This window comes from Psilocybe cubensis, chromosome 13 (genome assembly GCF_017499595.1).
Source record: "Psilocybe cubensis strain MGC-MH-2018 chromosome 13, whole genome shotgun sequence".
NCBI classification, from domain to species: domain Eukaryota; kingdom Fungi; phylum Basidiomycota; class Agaricomycetes; order Agaricales; family Agrocybaceae; genus Psilocybe; species Psilocybe cubensis.
Genome location: NC_063011.1, coordinates 1,760,650 through 1,780,957, shown reverse-complemented (window position 1 = coordinate 1,780,957; position 20,308 = coordinate 1,760,650). Strand labels below are relative to the sequence as shown.

General features: G+C 49.6%; 5 protein-coding genes across 5 annotated transcripts; 1 reads left to right on the top strand and 4 right to left on the bottom strand.

The window, feature by feature from the left end:
• Positions 1-652: 652 nt before the first annotated feature.
• Positions 653-4,736, bottom strand: JR316_0013288 (Sensor for unfolded proteins in the ER ire1; the record flags this gene model as incomplete). Its single annotated transcript, XM_047898899.1, has 6 exons — positions 653-838; positions 905-1,172; positions 1,234-2,137; positions 2,190-3,652; positions 3,706-3,979; positions 4,031-4,736. The coding sequence occupies 6 exons, from the start codon at positions 4,734-4,736 to the stop codon at positions 653-655; spliced, it is 3,801 nt and encodes a 1,266-aa protein (XP_047742447.1).
• A 1,309-nt stretch (positions 4,737-6,045) lies between these two features.
• JR316_0013287 (uncharacterized protein) lies at positions 6,046-9,606 on the bottom strand (the record flags this gene model as incomplete). Its single annotated transcript, XM_047898898.1, has 3 exons — positions 6,046-8,148; positions 8,207-9,037; positions 9,094-9,606. The coding sequence occupies 3 exons, from the start codon at positions 9,604-9,606 to the stop codon at positions 6,046-6,048; spliced, it is 3,447 nt and encodes a 1,148-aa protein (XP_047742446.1).
• A 2,062-nt stretch (positions 9,607-11,668) lies between these two features.
• JR316_0013286 (uncharacterized protein) lies at positions 11,669-15,496 on the bottom strand (the record flags this gene model as incomplete). The annotated part of the gene is made up of 7 exons (XM_047898897.1): positions 11,669-12,246; positions 12,395-12,585; positions 13,038-13,325; positions 13,379-13,486; positions 13,543-14,735; positions 14,793-15,049; positions 15,115-15,496. The coding sequence occupies 7 exons, from the start codon at positions 15,494-15,496 to the stop codon at positions 11,669-11,671; spliced, it is 2,997 nt and encodes a 998-aa protein (XP_047742445.1).
• A 119-nt stretch (positions 15,497-15,615) lies between these two features.
• On the bottom strand, positions 15,616-17,383 carry JR316_0013285 (Serine--tRNA ligase, cytoplasmic; the record flags this gene model as incomplete). Its single annotated transcript, XM_047898896.1, has 8 exons — positions 15,616-15,717; positions 15,768-15,907; positions 15,969-16,398; positions 16,448-16,641; positions 16,704-16,827; positions 16,883-17,044; positions 17,116-17,186; positions 17,248-17,383. The coding sequence occupies 8 exons, from the start codon at positions 17,381-17,383 to the stop codon at positions 15,616-15,618; spliced, it is 1,359 nt and encodes a 452-aa protein (XP_047742444.1).
• A 627-nt stretch (positions 17,384-18,010) lies between these two features.
• Positions 18,011-19,986, top strand: JR316_0013284 (uncharacterized protein; the record flags this gene model as incomplete). Its single annotated transcript, XM_047898895.1, has 2 exons — positions 18,011-18,121; positions 18,181-19,986. 2 exons carry the CDS (start codon positions 18,011-18,013, stop codon positions 19,984-19,986), a joined length of 1,917 nt encoding a protein of 638 aa, XP_047742443.1.
• Positions 19,987-20,308: the final 322 nt, after the last annotated feature.

Sequence of the window (20,308 nt, the reverse complement as noted above, 5' to 3'; positions counted from 1 at the left end):
CCAAGCAAGAATCGGACCGAAGGCAACAAGGGATTGAAGTTGCGTGCAAAAGTTGCGGGAGAAAGGTAAAAAAAACAACATCCAACAAAGCAACATGAACAGAATTTTGAAAGCCGGTATCAAAAAAGACATAATATAAACAACACACTATATAAAAGAAAAAAATAGAAAGAAAAAGAAAAAAAATTGACAGATTGGATGAAGGTATCAATATGGAATATGAAAATAACTGTGCCGAAACGAATCCATGTGCACCGTCGGTATGTGGCCACAGAGGAAGAACAGGAGGGCACTCTTGCGTGTATATATGTCGTAAAGCTGAAAGTGAAAGATCCGAGGTCGATTGTGATACACAGATAGTGATATTACAGTTGTGTGTGTGGAGTGGCGTTAGGGGAGAGAATAAGAATATGCGGTTGTAGGCACTTTTGAAGAGTTGAAAATTGATGAAGATGAAGATTGAATGGAAATGACGATGGAGATGAATGAGGATTATTTGATGTTGAATGTGATGGCAGAGGTGACTGGTATGCGATATAGAAAGAGCATGCAAGCAGAACAATATAAGGCAACAAGAGAGCCGACAATGAATACTTTTGGATGACCAGAACCATAAAAGCAATGGCAAGGACACAGGAAAGAGACAGAGTGTTCATGAATCAGGTAGTTCAAAGTACGTCCTGAACATCGATTCACTGTGGAGGCCTGTATCCTGTATGACACCATGCACATGCAAGAATAGCTGAGGGTACCGCCTGGTAAAGTACCCCAAGAAACCCTCAGGCATGGGGCCCAGATGTCGCTTAACATTATCCGGTAAATCCTGATAGTGATGTTTCTATACCATTTAACAACCACATGCATCAGCTTCCTGAAATACCTCAATAGATTAAACCGAACGAACCTTGTTTCTCAATGCCCGCAGGAGATCCTGAACGCTCCGCCCATCATACTTTCTGTACTTGCCAAGGTTGTCGATGAAAATTTTGTCTAGCCTTGAATGCCAGTCATTGCCAACGACACTCTGAGCACCGGTCTCCAGCGTAAGTAGGTGCTGGTCTTTAGGGTCTCTGCACATGATCTCGAACCGATCAGAAGCATCTTGCAAGAAGTTGAGGCGGCGACCGGGGTCCCAGAAGAAAGGATGCAGCAAACATGTCGTGGTATCAGGTCTTCAACAGCAAGACATATTTGTTAGAAAAAAGAAAACAGTATGATCACGAGGAAACGTACCTCTTCCTTGCCTCAAAGCTCAGCATCGCTTCAATCAAATTCTTCGCCTCCGTGCCCTCTTCCCCATATCTTTCCAACCCACTTAGATCCTTCTCATCCCGCATGATATTGACCTCCCTCTCAAACCGATCCCCATATGGATGACCGCCATTCGTCAGCGTGTAATAGAACAAACAGCCCAACGCAAAAATATCCACACTCTTCGTCAACCTCGTCATATTACTAGACGGCACACCTCCACCGGAAGACGTCGACGAATTGCCATTGATCGTCGCCACCGAGCCCCTAGACGAAAGCGATGCATCATCACCCGTACTCATCTCATCCAGCTTCACCTCCCCTCTCAAAATCTCCGGTGCGCGCCATCCTACCGTTCCAGCACCCATCGCGCCATGCGCTGTGGGCAAAAAGCTCGTCTGATCCGTATCCAGCTTCTTACACAACCCGAAATCTGAGATGAGCATCCGATAAGCAGCGCCTGCACCACCAGCCCTGCCTCCAAACCCACCACCCGCACCCGACTTGGCGAATGACACTAGTATGTTCTGAGGCTTGATGTCCCGATGTACTAGCTTCAACGCGTGCAAATGCCGCAACCCGCTTGTTATCTGCTTCAACGCACGTTTTGGGTCAAAATTGATTGCGATATCCCGCCATTGTTCGCGATCCGGACACTCGATGATGTCTGCCAGAGACGCTGGACACAATTCGAGTGCGATGTATAAGAAGTTCCCCTGTGATTCTTGATAATAGTATCGGATAACATTTGGATGGTCGTCAGATTCTTGAAGAATAGAAACTTCGCGTGCGGCAAGAGTGACAAAGTCCTGTAGAAGACGCTTGACCGCAACAGCTCGTCCCTGCAGTGAACCTTGAAACACGACAGTACCATGCGACCCAAAGCCTATCCAAGACATTAATTAGACTACAAATGAAAGAATGCAATGAAAGCATACCAAGGATGGTATCTGAAACCACCAATGACGGTGGTTGAATAACAGGGGGCTTGGGTGAAGAAGACGTTAAAATGATCGACGGCTTCTTCTCTTCCTCTTCTTTTGGTGGGGACGGTTGATCCTTTGCTATATCCACCCACTCCCCACTTCCAGGCGCAGGTGCGAGTCCCTGTTTCTTCTTCTTTCCCCTCTGTCCTCTCGGTCGTCTCCGTTTTCCAGGTGTAGCAGAAGCACCACCGTCAGCCTCACCTTCATTATCCTCTCCATCCTCGGCACCAAGAGGTGCGCCAGAACCAGGAGTAGGAGTGCCAGGTATAGGCGTCGCAAGGCCCTCAGATGGCGCTAAAGGTGTAGGAATTGGCGGAAGGTCGAGAGTGGGCGTCTCTTTTTTGCTTGTTCCCACACCCCCGGGCACAGATGTCGGCGATTCATCGACATTCGCAGCAGCAGCAGGCCGCGAAGCAATAGAGTCCAAATCCTTATTCTGTATCGTGGGATCCGATTCGGCAGCAATGACTTGCAGCTTGGTATCTCCCTCCGCCTTGGAAATCCCAACAGCTTCCTCCAACTTCGTGGTTTTTGGAGAAGCGTCCACAACCTCGGAGGAATTCTGCTTGCCTAGCCCAACCCTGATCTTGACCTTGGCCCACATTACCCACACCGTTAAGAGACCAAACAGCGTCGACAAAATAACAGCCTCCCAAGCACCTCCAAACGGCGGCCTCCCAAATTGTCCACCATTTGAGTCAATGCTCCCGACCAGTTGATACCTCGACGAAACGCTCCCAGTCGGTGGGCCATCAATTTCCAAAAGCTTCCTGCCCTGCGGCGACCCGCCTCCACTGCTATTTTCACTATCCTCCACAACCACATCCCTCAACGGGCTAATCTGCACCACCGGCCGATGCTGTGGATTGCCTCCCATAGGCTGTTGCTCCGCTGGCGCCTGTGTCTTCGGCCCGTCGATCAACCTCTTCATCCGATCCTCGACACCATCGCCCAGCTCCATCCCCCGCACGCCGACAAGACACCGAGGATCGTACGGGTTCTCTGCGCAATACTCTCGATCCGCCGCTTCAACGTCCTCTAGCACGCCAACATGCGCCTCGTCCGAGTTCGTGTGCGCATTCGGCGGGTCGATTGCGCGATATTTGGTTCTCCTCCCGTAAGTGCTCTCCACGCCATTCTCACCACCGGACAGTCCGGGCCTGTCGCCTCCTGAAAATACGACGAGAGGATATCGGTCCGCACTCATGACAAAGAGACTACCAGTTTCTTCCACCAGTCCAACATACGCCGATGCCAACTTTCCCAAAAGAGGATCTGCAAGGCCAGGGCCTGAAGAAAGTTTTGGAAACAAATCTTGCAAGCGTGGTCGGGGTTGCAGCAACACTATTGGGTGTGCAGAATGTCCATGGTGAGGGGTCGCGGGGACAGGTTGCAGGACATCGAATATGGCGACTCTATAGAATTACGATCAAGCCAGGTTCCTGAACGTAAAGATAGAGTTACGTACATAGGTGTTTTGAATGGATGCCCCCACAGCGCTTTCCCAGATTCGGGGTCAGTTGGCTTGGCCTTTCTCCCCTTCTCATGACCACTTGTGGCGTGGAAAGCGATAATTTCTCCGTTGGTGAGGGATTGGACGTACATATCGTCGTTTGTTCGATGGTAGATAGCTTGCAAGTGGTTGTCCTTGTTATTTGGCCCATATGTTGAAAACGACAGTTCTTGAGCAGGTATAAGCGGCATACCAGGCTTGGGTTTCTGGTGTATGGTTATAATATAATCTTTGTAGAGAGATGAATACTAGTTGCATCCAAAGTGGACAAAAAACACACCGGTACGACCAATGTAAACCTCCGTTGGGGCAGACATGGGTGGTTTGCTCCCCTCCAACTCGTCCAAGTCGATTGGCGTGTCCTCGAACTCATCAGGGATAAACGGACACTCTGCATTAAGGGTCGCCTTGATCTTTCCCGTTTCCAGTTCGATCAACAAGAGAGATGTCTCTTTCCTTCCTACAAATACTCGCGTATCGTTCGGATTGCCAGATGTAAACGGTGACAGTTCGACGAGCTCGGCCATGGTGAACGGAAAGCGTTGGAGCGGTGCATCGGGAGTAGGCAGGACGTAAATGAAACCCGACTGCGGTTCGATTATATATGTCTCTTGCTGTGGTTCATCGAAGGCCTCAAAGTCTGGTGTTGGATGTGAAGAGCGCACGAGCGGCGCCAATGAAGAGGGTGCTGAAACGCTGGTGGTTGTAGCGAAGGAGGACATGGACCATAGTATATGGCCTGTCGACCGCTTGAGTGCATGGAATTTCCCATCGACGGAGGCAACAAGCACGATATCGAGGAGATCATATTCCTTGTTGATATTCGGTGTAGCTTCTTCTACGGGTGGCAGGCCGTATCGTTGGCTGGTATAGTCGCTGGGGACCGCTGCTCGGCGAGCGAGTTCTTGTGAGTCCGCAGACCTAGTTGAGAGTGCTTGAGACCATGCAAGGAGGGCGGCGAATGCACAGAGCAGAAGCAGAGCCATGAGCGGTCATCCGCAGCGTGGCCGGCTCTATTCTGTGTATAGAGCTGAGAGGTTAGAGTTTGGTAGTTGTCGTGTACAGAGTCGTGGCAGAGCAGAACCAAGCTCTCTTTCGCTGTGGCTGTGAATTCTCCCCGGAATAGAAATTGCTTCCGTCTCTCTGACATATCCTTCCTCTCGACTACAACAGACATGATTATTCTAAACCTTCTGTCTCGCTGGCACGAGGCCTACACGACAAATCTAGTAGCGCTGGCTGTACACCAAAACAACTCGACGTCTGAATCAACCATTGACTTGAAAGTTGACGTTTTCGTAGCGTCTTGGGCTCCGCGCTGATGGGCAAACAACGGCCGATCCAGTCTTTTGCTACAACATCTGGACCTGTAGCGAGGGCAAATAAATATTTGTCCTTTATCCAATTCCTCATGCAAAAGATGGCTAGCAAGTAGCAAGTGCAGTCTGATATGCTTCCAGGTCCATTCTCCACTTGAGAATTGACTTTTTCAATCCTATCAATCCAACTCGGGCGGAGTACGTTAACTGTCATTGATGTCTACTCGGGGGCGTGGTCATGGATTGGATTCTTGAAGAAGGACCGGTAATCCTTGCCCGCTCAACCCTTCGTCGCCATCGCCCGCTTTTATTTGATAAATCGATTTGGCAGATATTATGTTCCCGATACTCTGGCCGTGGTATTCGGTGTTAATGGGGTATTGTATCGTTTTACGAAAGGCGAGATCCATTGGGGGGCCATTAAAAAGTATTCAGCTGCATTAACACGTCCTACGAAGACCGGATGAATCGGAATAATTCTATGCAATCACAACGCCAATAACTTAATTAAATTGGTCGGGAGGGTCAGAGTGGTTTGGGAACCTCCCGAATGTCTTTCAACAGTCATCATCGGTACTAACGCTTCACTTGTAAATAATTCCAGGCAAACCAGAAGAATTCTCTTTCAGATGTGGTGCGCCACTTTCATTGCGTCGAGGACTACTGCTGCTTCCATTTTTTTCGACAAATGCAGCCAGCGCCCAGGTGAAGGCGCGACAGCTGTCCACTCTCACTTTAGGCTCGTAACAGCTGTCTGCAATACACAGGTTGTCGACGAACGTCATTCTACCAAAGGTCAGTTTGAAAAGACTTGATATTGCATAGGAATCGACTATAATACAAGATGCCGTACTCGAAAAGCAAAAAAAAGTGAAAAAAGACAAATAATAAAAGAAGAACAAAGAACCAAATGCGACGAAAAATATTTCATAGTCCCGATATCCCATACCCAGCCTAATCATCATGGTCATACCGCCTACTGTTCCAGCTTCTTAGTGTTAATCGCAATCAAATACACTGATGCCGTACAAAGTCCTGCCGCAAGGAGCAGCATCGCATAGCAAAACGCATACCTGCACCTCTGAATCCACGGATCGAACATCCTCCTCCCACTTTCCGGGCGGCCCCTCACCTCCTTCAACTGCACACCGTACAACAAATCGAGCGCCCTATTCGGCTTCGACACAACATCCACAACATGTTTTTTGAGCTTCGACACACTCGAAGACGTCGACGTCGACGCACCAGCAGCGACCGCTGGCGGAGCCGGCACTGTTATGTCACCAGGGGTACCACACGAGTCCTGGGATCCCATCGGCGGACGCGAGATGAACGGGTAACCAAAAGAAATACCCCGCAAAGAGCGCTTCGGGTCATTCAGCCTCATCCGCCCATCATCCGTGCTCTGCTTCTCTGCGACCCACTGGGGCAGCGATGGGAACACCTTGCCCGCCCTCGCCTTCTTTGATTGCTGTGAACTACTGCTCCTTCTCTTCCCTTTCCTTCTCTGTGCCATGGTACCATCTCCAATATCACTCTGCCCACTCTGATGACTGCCCCTCTTCCTCTCCTTCTCCGCATTTGCCGCCGCGCGCCTCACCCACGGTAACCACCTCCACGCAAACATTCTCGTCAGCCCTGCCTTGAACCCCTCAATGCTCCACCTGGAGCTCCAGAAATACCATTCCCACATTGTATACTTCGGCGGCAGCTCCCCCGCATTCGTAAAGTGCCACCCGCCCACCAACCAGAGCACAGGACAAATGAAACCCAGCCAGAATGCCCAGAACGCCGGCGTGAATGTAGCGGTAGGTGACGAGGATGATGAGAAGAACGTCGTGGAAAACAGGCGCGTTGGCCAGCGCGAGTCCTGTCCTTTCGCACGGAATGTAGTGGGCGAGGAGGAGATGCTTCCGAAGCCTAGGGCGGCGTCTCGGTCCCATCGACGGTGTATGAACGATTCGCCAGTAGCTGATTTTGGTGCCGAAGAAGTTCCTGCTACTGGCTCCAACGTCGTCGCCGGAAGGCATCTTGAAGAACTGGACAGCGGAGCAGACGCACTGGGTGCGCGCGAATGAAGAGATCCTGATGTAGACTGCGAACCACTTCGACTTTGCTTTCCAAGGTCCGAGAGCTCGACGCCAAGCTCTGGATCATGAACATTGCTTTCCCCTCCCACATTCGCATCTTCATTTGTGCCTGCAGTCACAAAGCTTTCGGCATGCAGCGATTCTCGATCGTATTCTTCTGAATCATCTTCTTCCGCTTCACCTCCTTCCTCCTCCTCTTCATCGTCTTCTTCCTCTAGATAATCATCTTCGCTCTCTTCTTCGTAATGACCCTCCACACTTCCTGGGATAACTGGCATCTTTTCCACATCTCCTCCCAGACTTCTCCTGTGCGCCGCACTGGCAGCAGCGGCAGAGGCCGCCACCCTCTCCATCCTCATCTCTCGACTAGCCCTAGGCCCAACCGAACCAAGCAACGAAAATCTCAAATCCAACGGCGGGATATTTGGTATCGATGGGATCTTGGGCAACCTCGGCGTCGGCGTCGTTGTCGGGTAAGCTGCACTTTCAACGCTTCCAACAGGATATGTCGGATATAAAGTGTTCGTCGTTACAGCTGCAGGCGGCGGTGCCAACGTGACCGCTGGGCCGCTACTAACACCAGCACCAACACCGATACCGCCAGCAGTGAACGGTGAGGTAGGCGTGGGAGCTTGCGCAACAGTAGGCGTCTGCAACGTTGACGTTGGGGTGTAATAAGGCCCTGTGGGTGTCGAAGATGTCGTACCAGCCGAAATGGGGGTTTGTATGGTTTCTCGTCCATAGGCAATGCCATTGGGGGTGTTGATAGCAGTGGCCGACCTTTGGATCGAACCAGTGGAAAGCTGGGCGACAGCCCGTGGTGGCGCTGGAGTCTGGCCTTGGAAATTGACGGCAGTCGGGGTTACCTGACCTTGCATATGCGAGTCAGACTTGGACGATGTCTGCGAGACTGTCCGATTCAGGTGACGTGTGATAAACGGCGACGCATGTATAGGTGATGGACCTGGAATAAAAACCTCTGGCATCAGCTAGGAAAACATGGAATAGTTGTTAAAAGCGTTACTGACGCGTAATTTCCGAACCCACACTTCCAATTGGACTACCATTGGTAGAACCAGGAAGTACAACAATACTCCTCGATATCGAACCGGCTCTGCTTAGATTATGCCCGTTACCCATTGATCCCACCGACCCTGACCTATTCCTCGTTGGCTCTCTTTCCATAACATCACTCACACCACCCTGCTCCTTCTTCGTAGCGCCCGCCAACGCGACGCTAATCGGGCTCTCCGTACCAAGGCTAGCCTTGGACAAATTGCCGTCACCACCTTTGCCAAACCTCAAAGAAATCGACCTCGACTCCGTATCGCCAGTAGCCGTAGTGGGCGAGGTATAGTCCTGTTCTGCGATTGGAGAAAGCTGCTTCGCAAGTGGATAGTTATATGCATTGTTGTATACATCCGTGTCAACGTCGACAGGCAAAATTTGACCATCTTCATTCAGTGTAACCTTGTGACCGTAAGGAATTCCCTTCTTCAATGGGTTCTGAGACGCAAAGTGGGGTAGTGCATGCAGCCGATTCGCTTGAGATGTTCCAGAGCCTACTAAGAGCGAAGGTGTGCTTTGCGCACCGCTGCTATGGAGTTGGAGCTTCAAGTTCCACCGTGATTTGGTCATACTTGACTTTCCAGTGGTGCTTGGTGGTAAGGCACCCAAAGGGTCTGTGTCGTCGAAGGGCGAAGTGTAAAACTCGTGTTCGCTTTCATTGTCGTGCTCGTCCCGGTCGACCGTGGAATGCATCTGGCCCGACTTTGCAGAGGCAATACCGCTGCTTCCTCCAGAGGTGGGGTACGGTTGCGCATACGCCGATGGGTTTGGGTAAGAAGTATACTTGTATACAGGCCTTGAAGGAGGAGGCTGCATCATCCAATAAGTCTCCACCCATCGATATCCATAAAATAAACAAGACATACATTGACACTCCCCCCTTCTGCCTGCTTGTTTGCATTGATAGACTGACTTTCGATGGTGCTGTTGATGCGGACAATATGAGGGGGCGATACCGACGCCTGCGGACTAGATTTGTCCTGCTCATACCACGCTGGGCCTTGCACAGCGCCAGAGAACGGCGGAGTCGCTCGAATAGGTCGCACTTGGCCAAACACATGCACCTGCTCTCCAAGGCCTGTCGGAGGTGCCGGAAATTCTGTGTCGAACGCCGTCAACGCATTCGCAGTCCGTGGGATGGGTTTGCTGATGTTGAACCCATTAGCACCGGCAGTGGAAGGGGCGATTGGATGGCTGGCCATCCATTCTCGTTTGGCTGCCGTTGAAGCCGCGGTTTTCTTTGTGGATGATTCGGTAACTGGAAAAGGAAGGGTGAGGCTTCTCCCAGAAGAAGAGACATCATCATCCTCTTCCTGTAGTTGGGTTTGAGCTCCGATGCCTATGGAAGGCAGCCGTAGCTGAGAGAGAAACGAAAACATGTTAGATGTTGCAGAGCTTGTCAGCTTAGAGCTGGTCTAAGGGCGGGAAGTGCAAAGACCGATGTATGAGGAATCGAAGGAAAGAATCAGAAGTAAAATTGCAAGAAATGCAAGTAAAGGTTGAAAGAGAAAGGAGGATCGAATCGACTACGCGAAACAGAGCGTCCAACTTGTGGAACTACAGTTCGTGCCTGCGCGTAGACGAACGCTTATCGCCCGGTAAATGACCCAACACACGCGCACTATGCACAACCGGTTGCGAGAGGCAGCTTAATCGCTGTGTGTTCCTCAACGGCAGCAGGCAGCGAGGGGGAAAGAAATGAGCCTCTAATGTGCACGCATGCGTTATATAGCCGGTTTTCTTTCATTCATCGTTGTCGTGTCGGAGCTCCTACGCAGCAGCAGCAGGCTATCGATTTCCCACTAAGAATAGGTATCGTCATGCCTCGAGGCTGTATGGGGACGGCAGGTTGTGTCAACTTTCATGATCAGCAAGCTTAGCGCGAGGCAGGATATCGGATGATAGGTGTTTTCAGGTGGAGGCAAAGAACCCATTGACTGTGCATTATAGATACGGGGGTCCATTTCAATGTATATTAATCGTGAAGACTGGAAGAAAAGAAACACAGTCAGACTCAGGCTCCACAAATTGGACAAATAGTGGACTCTAGACCTTTTATTCGAAGATCGAATTTCGAGGATAGCCTCGTTTCAAAGTAACCGCAGAGATGTTTACCCAGTATCCTCGAGTATACGAGATGGAGGGGCGAGTTTGTGATGCCGTCATCCGCTATGAATGCGTTTTGCACGTTTCATTGAAAACGGTCAACAAATTGACGGACCTTGTAACGAGTAAAATTAGAATACGATACCATAGAAGAGAAGAATGCTATTGCTGAACAATGTCGAGTCGGATTCTCTCAGCATAGCCGATATCATGATAGTGGTAAAGATAGATTGCGGGGTATATGCTCCGACAGTAACTCTCGTAAACACATCTGGACCCATATTGGATTTGAAGTGAAATGGAACCGCGAACTTTTCCCGCAACGTAACTCCGGCTCCTAGGAGTAGTTTCATTGCAGATATCAAACTTACACCGCAAGGTCTACTAAGGCAAAGTCTAAACTGAAAGCCAGACTGTGCAGAACGCGTCAGCTTTCAACCGCAATGAGGTTGACAAGTAAACACCAAATGGGCTCACGGGCTCTTCGTATGCACCTATATATGTGGGAAGAGTGTCCTAAAAGACACGTTTGGAAGCCCTATTCGAGGTGGCTTTGCGAGCTTGTGCAGGAATAGGCACATCGCAATGTTCACAGTAATAGTTTAGGGAAGAAGAACAGCCGGCTTCCACGCAGATATGGAGAAAAACTCATGGACACAGTCAGGTGATGCTGAAGGGATGCAGGAAGCCAGACGGCAAGATAACTGATGAAATGATGGACTGGTCATCTGCGACAGCAGTTATCGCCCCGTGTAAGTCGTATCAAGATGTCACTGAGAAAGAGTGTGGTGAATAAGAAGAGAAACGATAAACATTATGGAGGACTAACGATGAAGGTTTCGCATATAATTCGCGCTAGGTGCAAAATCCCAGTGTAGTACAAGGTTGCCAAAGTTCGATACAAAGAACCGGAGCCAAAGATAGCAAGATAGCAAGGCAAGAGGAAGTAGCAAAACAGCAAGCAGATCATATACAAGAAATGTGTCAAGAAATGGTTTGGATTTTGCGAGCGTAGGGTTGGTACACTATATAAGTAGAAGATAAAACAGAAAACACCAAGGGAGTGGAATAGATAGAGCTATATACGAAGAGATTCCGATTGACCAACCAAAAGAAAATGAGCGTAGATGCAATGTCTCGGTTAGGGTATGCGCTGGGGGAATAGGGATGGAAATAGGAGAGTACGACGTCAACTAGCAAACAAGAAAAAAACACAAAGACAATAAAAAGACAAGAAAAGAGAGGGAAAGGAAAAATACACATCCGAAAACGATACCATTTCATGTTGGCCAAACAACGGGAATCTTCGTTGAAACGAGGGGTATGGTGGCTGGCTTAGTCCTTTGTCGTCGTGGCAGTCGCGTCTGCATCTCCAGTATATTGTTTAGATGGCGACTCGGTCGTTAATTCGTTAGTAGGTGCATCCGCAGCTGGCTTAGTTTCCTGTGCCACTTTCTCGTCCTCAGGGAGTGCAGCTTCGCCCGCTGACGAAGACTGTACGCTGTCTGCTGCATCATCGTCATCATCGGCCGTCTCCTTGACAGTCTCGCCTTCACCCTCCTTCTCCAAAGCCACCTCAGCAGGCGCATCACCCGAATCCGAGGCCAGCTCATCGAGTTCTCCCGACTTTGCATCAGGAAGGGGCACATTCTCAGGCGCAGAAGCCGCCTCCTCTGCTGACGGTGCAGATGCCTTGCCGTCCAAATCGACCTCCTTGACGCCCTGAGTGACATCCTTCACTTCTTGTGTATCGACCTGGGGCGCAGCAATCAAAGACCCCTCTGCGTCTGCCACTGAAGGTGTCGCACTCTCCCCACGCGCTTTCTTGTTTGCCTGGTCCGCGTCGTCTCGCGAGTGCCGCTCTGTGGAGCTTAACCGACGCTTCCGCCCCGTCTGGGGTGCATTGGAAGTCGCTGATATGACCAAGAAGAGTCAGTCTGTGTACACCATGCAAATATATACGCGCCGAAAAGAGGCGGAAATGAAGTGAACGAAATGAAACGAAAACCAGGCGCGTCCTCAAGGAATCAAAAATGAAAAAAGACGAAAAAGAACACTCACGATCTTCCTCCCAAGGCCTATCAGGCCGAGGAATGACGCCGTAAGAAATACGCCTGATGAGATTGAACATTTGTTGAATATGGCCTGGATCAGTGTGTGGGGATGAAGAGAGGGGGACGCGACGTAGATCGTGATCCGCTGGAACACGTTGGCCTTGTTTGTTTTGTTTAATAAATTTGCTCATTCGGATCCTAATGCCCCAAAAACATGTTATACCCATTAAGAATGAAAGAAAAATCTACAGCAAGAAAAAAAAAGTAAAAGGACAGACAGACAGGGTATCTCCACCCAGGCAACAACAACAAAGTATGTAGAACCTAGTAAGTGGTGGCATGTACAATAAATTTTATGTTATATAGTATGTACTTCGAGTTCTCTCCCCCCATGGTCCCGTTGCCCTGGCCAGTCGCCGTTGCCGTCAGCTGTTGTCGGCAGCAGATGCGGCAGCGACAAGAAGCAAGGGCGTGAATAACCGGAAAGAAAGAGCAATTAATATCAAGGCATGATATCCAACATATGTGTAACCCAGATTTTGCGTTAGCAAAGCATCGTCAATCATCGTCCCAACCCATCCCATCCATCTAAGCACCCCCAATCCATCATATAAAATATCAACATAATCCCTCTATCGTGAAGCCCTTACCACTGAATCCACTCTCCATACATATTCGGCGCCTCTCCACGTAAATACGCCTCAAAAGTCCGTTTGATCACCGTTGACCAGCTCAGATCCCGTGGTTCAGGCTCCTCTTCGTTAAGGTCAGTCTCCTTTGGCAATGGCTCCAAAGTAGCTGTATCTACAGCCTGGAGACGTTCTTTGACTAGTGCTTTGTATTTTTCTTTGCGTAGCGCAGCGCGGGCAGCCTCTTCACCGTCCTTGAATCTGGGTCCAAGGTCTGGGAAGTTGCGGGAAGGATCAAAGGGTTTCCACCTACGACGAATGCAATGAGTTTTGACGACAAGAATCTTCGACTTGCGACTCACCAGAAGTTGTGGAAGTGGTATGAATAGGATCCTCGGAAGAATCCACGGAGACCCAATGCATGAGGCATAGCGCCTTTCTCTGCAGAAGGTTCAAAGAATTCACTAAACCTGAAAAGAAACGCTTAATGGAAACCCGAAAGTTCAAAAGAACATAAAATACATACTCTGTGAAATATGGCTGAGGTGGTCGATCCCGTTGGTAATTTTCAGTGTTTAGCCATGCCGCGTCGAAGAGCGCGTCCGGTAAGCGCAGCAACAATGGTTCTAAGTGCGCATCTATCGTATATCTCGACACCGCCATTGGATGGAAATGCAACCCCCCTCTCAACGCCGAGCGGAACAAGAACGTCCCCATAGCAGATCCCTTATTCATGCGCAGGACAGCCGTGTTATAACTGTTCAGCCTCGACCAACGATATGCGAATCCACCTGTCCAGCCCCACAATTCTTCCCAGTCACGAAGAAGGATGGTGTCTGCATCAAGATAGATCCCTCCAAAACGGTGACACAGGACAAATCGCGCCATGTCCGAGAGAATGACAGATAACCTGTCATACGATTCCTCGGATTTCGTGCCAGCACGGTTAGCAAGATCATCATCCTTTTTCTCTTCATCCTCTTCACCCTCGGTGCTATTTGAGGCACCGACATCTTCCTTAAGCCCGACAACGGTGCCTCCAGAGTTGAACATATTGCTCTTGAACATCTTCCACTCGTCTCTGATTTCTGGGATAGAATCAAGTTGCTCCGTTGTGTTCCACATCTTGAACTGAATAACATCCTTGAAGCGGGGATGGAGGAAAGGCGATGCCCAGGGGTTTGCCTTGAGTTGATTATACATTTGCCGGACGGCGTTGGGATTGGGAACTGATGCGGCTGGGCCGGGATTGATCCACAACCAAAACTGAGGACGACAGACTTTAGCATCCGCCGGCCAATTCTTGAGGTGTATGCCCGTGTTTTGGGAATAGAGGAAGGACAAGAGCGCCAGATATGGTTTGTCGGTGAAAGGCCCCGTCCAGAACATATGGAAGATGCGCGGGTTTTCCGGATCACAGGGCGAAGGAAGAGACTTGGTAGGGCGGTATACAGCAGGTTGGGGTAAATCAATGCCGGCCTCCCAATTAACGCCTTCTTTCCTGACCAAACCTTCGTTGATATCGCTGTCGGGACTTGGAGGAGGCGCCAATTTGCGGAAAAGGGGAGCTTGGTCTCGTTCCTCCGACAATCCAACCGTAGTGTTATCAGGCTGCTCAATGTAAATGTACCTGAAATCATCCAAAGTCTCGCGTCTGAACCTGTTCCCATTGTCCAGTCCACCACCGATACGTAGCATTTCCAAACAGTCGCGCACATACTGTATATAATAGTTTATGGACAAATGAACTCGCGCCCAGGAACAAAAAACACGCACCTTTCCTTTACTAAAATCACAATGTTTCATGATTATATCCATATCGGCTACACTGCCAGGTACCGGACGTGGAGGGTAGGCGACATTGGGCGGCTGGCTTTGAATATCCAGATAGACTCGTTTCGCGCCTGTTCCAATAGCCTCTGTAACATATCCGTCTTCACTGGTCGCGACATACGGTTTCTGCCTGCCGCTGACAGTCCGACGGGGTATAGCAGGATTGGTGAGGGCTTCTCTGAGACGAATTTCTGCTGGTACTGGAAGAATTTGATTGAGCTGTCAGCCTCTAACAACGAACAGACAGAGTAAGGAGTTCACATACTTGGTTCACGACTAGGATAGTGGCCGCTGGCGACCTCCCACTTCCATATGCGCTGCAGATGGGGTCTCTGGAAAATGAGGGTAGGAGGGTCGTATGGTTCTGACTGTATCCAGGGTGATTCTGTCCACGTCGGCCGTTGAAAGGACTTTTTTGTGAATGTAAAAGTACATAGAATAGCAAGACAGACGAGAAGAATGAGCAGAGGGCCGCGTTTCCGACGAACTCTGGTGAGTCTGACGGGGATTAGAGGCGCAGCATTGGGGAGATATATCCTGAGACGACGTGTACGGACGCCTGGGATAGGTATTAAGAAGGGACCGGTCCAAGAGGCATGCGACCTGGCCTTTTTCTCTAGTGAGTGACTTGGTAGGTCCGAGTTCATATCATACGTGGTCAACACACAAGAGAGATGGGATATGTTGCTCAGCACAGCCACCCGCACAAAATGTTGGCACGTTATACTTAGAACCAGTGGCTGTGTAATTTCTATCTACGACTATTCTACGCCTGTTTCTTCTGCAGTCCCTTGGGCAGTTCCTTCACGAATGGCAGGAAGTCGCGACCTTGCATGTATGGCCGCAGAGCCTCGGGGATCACAAGGCCCTACAGTCTCATCAGTTTATTAGCCCCTTTATAACCAAGAGATAACGTACTTCGGGTGTTTGGTAGTTCTCGACCAGACAGCAGAGTGCCCGCTCAGTTGCGCAAAGCGTTCCGTTCAGCATATGCACATACACCTTTCTTGTCTGCTCTTTCGTTTTCAATCCACAGCGGATCTCAAGTCTTCTGCTCTCTGCCCCAAATGACGTGTCAGTCACCAAAAAATTTCCTCGATCACTCCTAACGGCACTTACGATAATCCGTGCAATTCGAAACCGACACCAGCTCCTTGTACGCCCGTTGGAATGGGAACCATGCCTCGAGGTCGTACTTCTGCGCCGCCGCCAGATTCAGCGCGCCCGAAACAATGCCCACTACGCGATAGCGCAGTCCCAGGCTCTTGTAGAATCCCTCACTGTTCTCGATCATCGTGTTGAACATCTCCCAGCTCTTTTCCGGGTCAGTGATCACGAATTGCTCAACTTTCTCGAACTGGTGAACTCGGAAGATGCCCCACATATCACGCCCAGCCGATCCAGCCTCTTTGCGGAAGCACGTCGAGTATCCAGCGTACTTGACAGGCAGCTGGGTTTCCGGGCTCTCGAACCACTCGTCCGAGTGGAAGGCCGAGATAGGCTGCTCCGATGTGGCGATTAGGTACTTCTCGTCATCCGAGCCAATGACCTGCACCACAATTTAATTACCAAAGATAACTAAAGAATGATTGTCATACCTTGTAGAGTTCTTCGTCAAATTGATCGAGCTGAGCTGTCTTTGCCATTTGTTCCTTGGCCATGAAAAAGGGAGGCTGGATTTTCTTAAAGCCTTTGGTTTTCAGGTAGTCAAGACCATACGAAATGAGGGCCTGGTTAAGGTCAACACCATCACCAGTCAGATAGTATCCACGATGACCAGCAATTTTAGCGCCTAAATGACGTGCGGGCCTGTATTAGTGAAATATTGAAATCTTCTAAAGAATCAGACCATACCCCGATCCAAGTCCATAGCGTCGAGGCGGAGAAGGACTTCATGATGAGGCATGATACCTTCTCGTACAGCAGGATCGGCGACCTCGCCTGTAGGATCCCAAATACGAATTATAGTATTATCATCCTATGAACCGTCCATATTAATAAATTGTATTCACAAAAAGAACACGTTATCGCACCTCAGTCAAGCTCACAGGCGCGTCCTTTCCAACAATGTTGCCAACCGTGCTGGCTTTCTGGCGCATCAGCGCCTCGAATTCCTTGGCCTCTTTCTTCTTAGCCTCAACTTGGGCATCAATCTCTTTCTTTTCAGCGACTAAGTCGTCTGCAGGTTCCTTTGCCTAGTCAAACAAGCCAAATCAACCGTTTCGTTAGTATTGGCAGGCGATATGGCTTCAATCTTAGCGTGTACCTTCTTCTTTGCCGATATTTGTTTCTGAATCTCGTTCACTTTTTTCCTCAATACATTGGTATCGAAATCCACTATCGCACAATACACGCTCAACAATTTCCATACACGATAAATTAGGACCAAGATACGCACTCTTCACCCAGTCAGCGTACATCTGGATTATCTCATCTACCAACTCGACCGAGTGCCCACGTTTCCGCTGCGACTCGCGGATCTCCTCCGAGTTCCCCCCCTTGCTGTCGATAAAGCTTAAAATGTCTAATGTCATTGTTCGTAGTGGTGATAGGTTTTGGATATAAGTGAAGTATAAGTGAAGATCGCAATTGGCTCTTATGAATTTTGTAGACGATCTTGCCGATGACTCGATCAGGACAATCGATTTGGGAAATTATGTAATGGACGGATCAACGGCACGACATTCCTGCCAGCACTGCATTGCTGACTTTGAACTCAGACTCTGACCACACACATGTGTCCAGAGGCGCTCGTCTGACCTGTGGTGGCTTTTCTTGTTATTTCTGTCCTATGTCACCGATATATCCTATAAGCTACATACGAGGATGTGTGTAAAGGACAATTGTGTCTCTTATTGTCTCGTGGCCCTCTGCGCCACCTCTTTTTGGTCACCGACACCTACTTCTATTGTTATCGTGGGCACGCATTCATCTCTGCTATTATGCTCCCCCTTCTCGTAGACGTCGCATAAACGGGCGCATGGTAGCCTCGCACAATAACAAACCGCCTTATAAGGCCCGCGTCCATGTTCTTTTCCACCTTTCGATCTTCGTCCGTCTTCTACGACCCCGTTCGTTCTTTTTCTTTCTTCTTCGTTCATTTACGACCTTGCTTGAGTTCGAAAATCATTCGCATATCCTGGTGATTACATCAACGCAACATGCCTGTGCAGACTATATCATTGACGGATCCCAACACTTCATTCGGGTCCCACGGTGCTGGTGTACTATCAATACGTCCATTTAACACGTCCCGCATCAAAATTGCTGCAGTATGTTTTTAGATCCTCGAATTTCAATTAACCGGCACTAACCTCGCTCCATTGCCCAGACGGCTTTTCTTCGACATGGATATCTAACACCTTCACACCAACATATCAACGAGCTGAGGCGGCACAATCAATCTGTTCTGGCATGCACACTTCCTGAACAAGTCCTGCAGAACATATTTATAACCTGCGCCCAGCTCACCGCTCAAGATTTTGAGAACAGTGATTGGAGCTGGGTCAATATTTCATATGTTTGCTCGACATGGCGACGCATACTTCTTGATTGTCCTGACTTTTGGAGATACGTCGACTTTTCAGATCCGCGGTGGCATGCAGTTACATTAAGTCGCGCAAAGATGTCCTCTATCCACGTCATCACCACTGTTACGGAGAATAATATTCGCCTATTGCATCGTAGCCTGCAGCTAGCGCACAGAATTCAAGACATACACCTTAAATCCTCCATTGAGAATATATACCCTCTTCTAGATATTTTGGCGCATCCAAATCCTGCGCTAGAGTCTCTTATAATCGACATTCATATACCACAGAACAATGGACCCATAAGCGGGTTCGGTCCTCCTTCTTTTCCTACGACAGGGCCTCCGTTAACGAACTTGAAATATCTCGAATTGCACCACGCCCCATTCTATCTTTTGACCTCTCGCTGTACATCTCTGACCCATTTCCACCTCCATGACCTTCCACACTCTGAGAGACCAACCCTCCGCTATTTCCTCTTCATGCTTGAACAGCTCAAGCAGCTGCGATACCTAACCTTGGATCGGGCATTCCCCATAAATATGGATATGGATGACATCAAAGCCTTGGAACGTCCTATTCGCTTGCCCCGATTAGAGAGCATCTCTTTAGTTGGCTCTGTTCCCGACATCGCCAACATCCTTGCATGTATCACCATTCCTGCATCTACTCATCTGGTCTGCAAGATCTACACCCTATCGGATATCAAAGGCAACATATGGAAGCTCACAGAAGCGCTAAGCTCGCACTCATGGGGCGAGCAGGACGTCGACTCGCCGCTAGAAACGCTCGTTATCTCAGGCAGCCAGAGCGACTGTCCACGGTACAAAGACAGCGCCGTACCCTTTCCTAACCCTGATTTCCGGCAGTCTCTACGCATCCGCGCTTTCCGCGCAGAGCTAAGCAGAGGTGGTGCCGCCATTGATATCACCATCTCCCCTGACCAAGGTGATGCGTCTAACGACCATGGAATCATCACCGCACTCTCGGCGATCTGGCGCGCGCTCCCACTCACCCACATCCACACGCTGGCGCTGCAAGACGTCGACATCATCACGCAAAAGACGTGGTCACCCTTCCTGCGCACGCTGCCGTCTCTGCGTGTGCTGGACATCACAGGCCGAGCCCCATCCGGGTTGGTGTGGGCTCTGCTACTCAACGCCCGCTCTCACGGGCAAGGGCTCAAGGGAGACGGTGATGCCCAGCGCCTTCTCGTCCCGCGGCTAGCCGATCTGTATCTCCAAAACGTCGATTGTTCAAGTGGCGGGTACATGGTTGCGGCGCGGGCACCTGTGAACTCGCATTTCGATCTTGACGACTCTCGTTTCCTCGACGTGCTCGTCGCATGTCTGAACAAGCGCCGCAAGTTCGGGCTATGCCTTCGCAGTCTATCCATCGGCCGTTGCAGCCATGTGCTTCGCAGCACAGTCATTGCCGCCCGCAAGACGGTCGCGTATCTTACTTTCGACTGCCTAAATGTAGAGAAAGATGAAGACGTTGATCCATCTTATCCCGCTCGATATTCAAGTGGTTGTGACTTTCGAAATTCCAAGACCCGTCATTATTACCGCCTTCGCACGCTGATACAGCTCGACGCCGAAGGCTAGCGAGGTGGCATTATCTAATTTTTCATGTACTTTGATTTCTACCACATGTACTTTTCTTACTGTTTTAAGAGTATAATCTACAGATTCCCAAAAACTATATAAACAGTGTGACTGCATGGTTCTATCCCAAAATCTCATGACTACCACTGAAGGTGCCATGTCGACGGCGGGGTTGGTATGGAGTTCGTATTATCGGCGGAGAACCACCTCTGTTTCCTCTCGTATCAAGGAGTGTATTGAAACAACTGAAGTACAATGTGATTTTTATTTACGGAAAGGTAAAGTGTGGTCAGCAGCTTTTCCTGCTCAGTGTCTTGATATA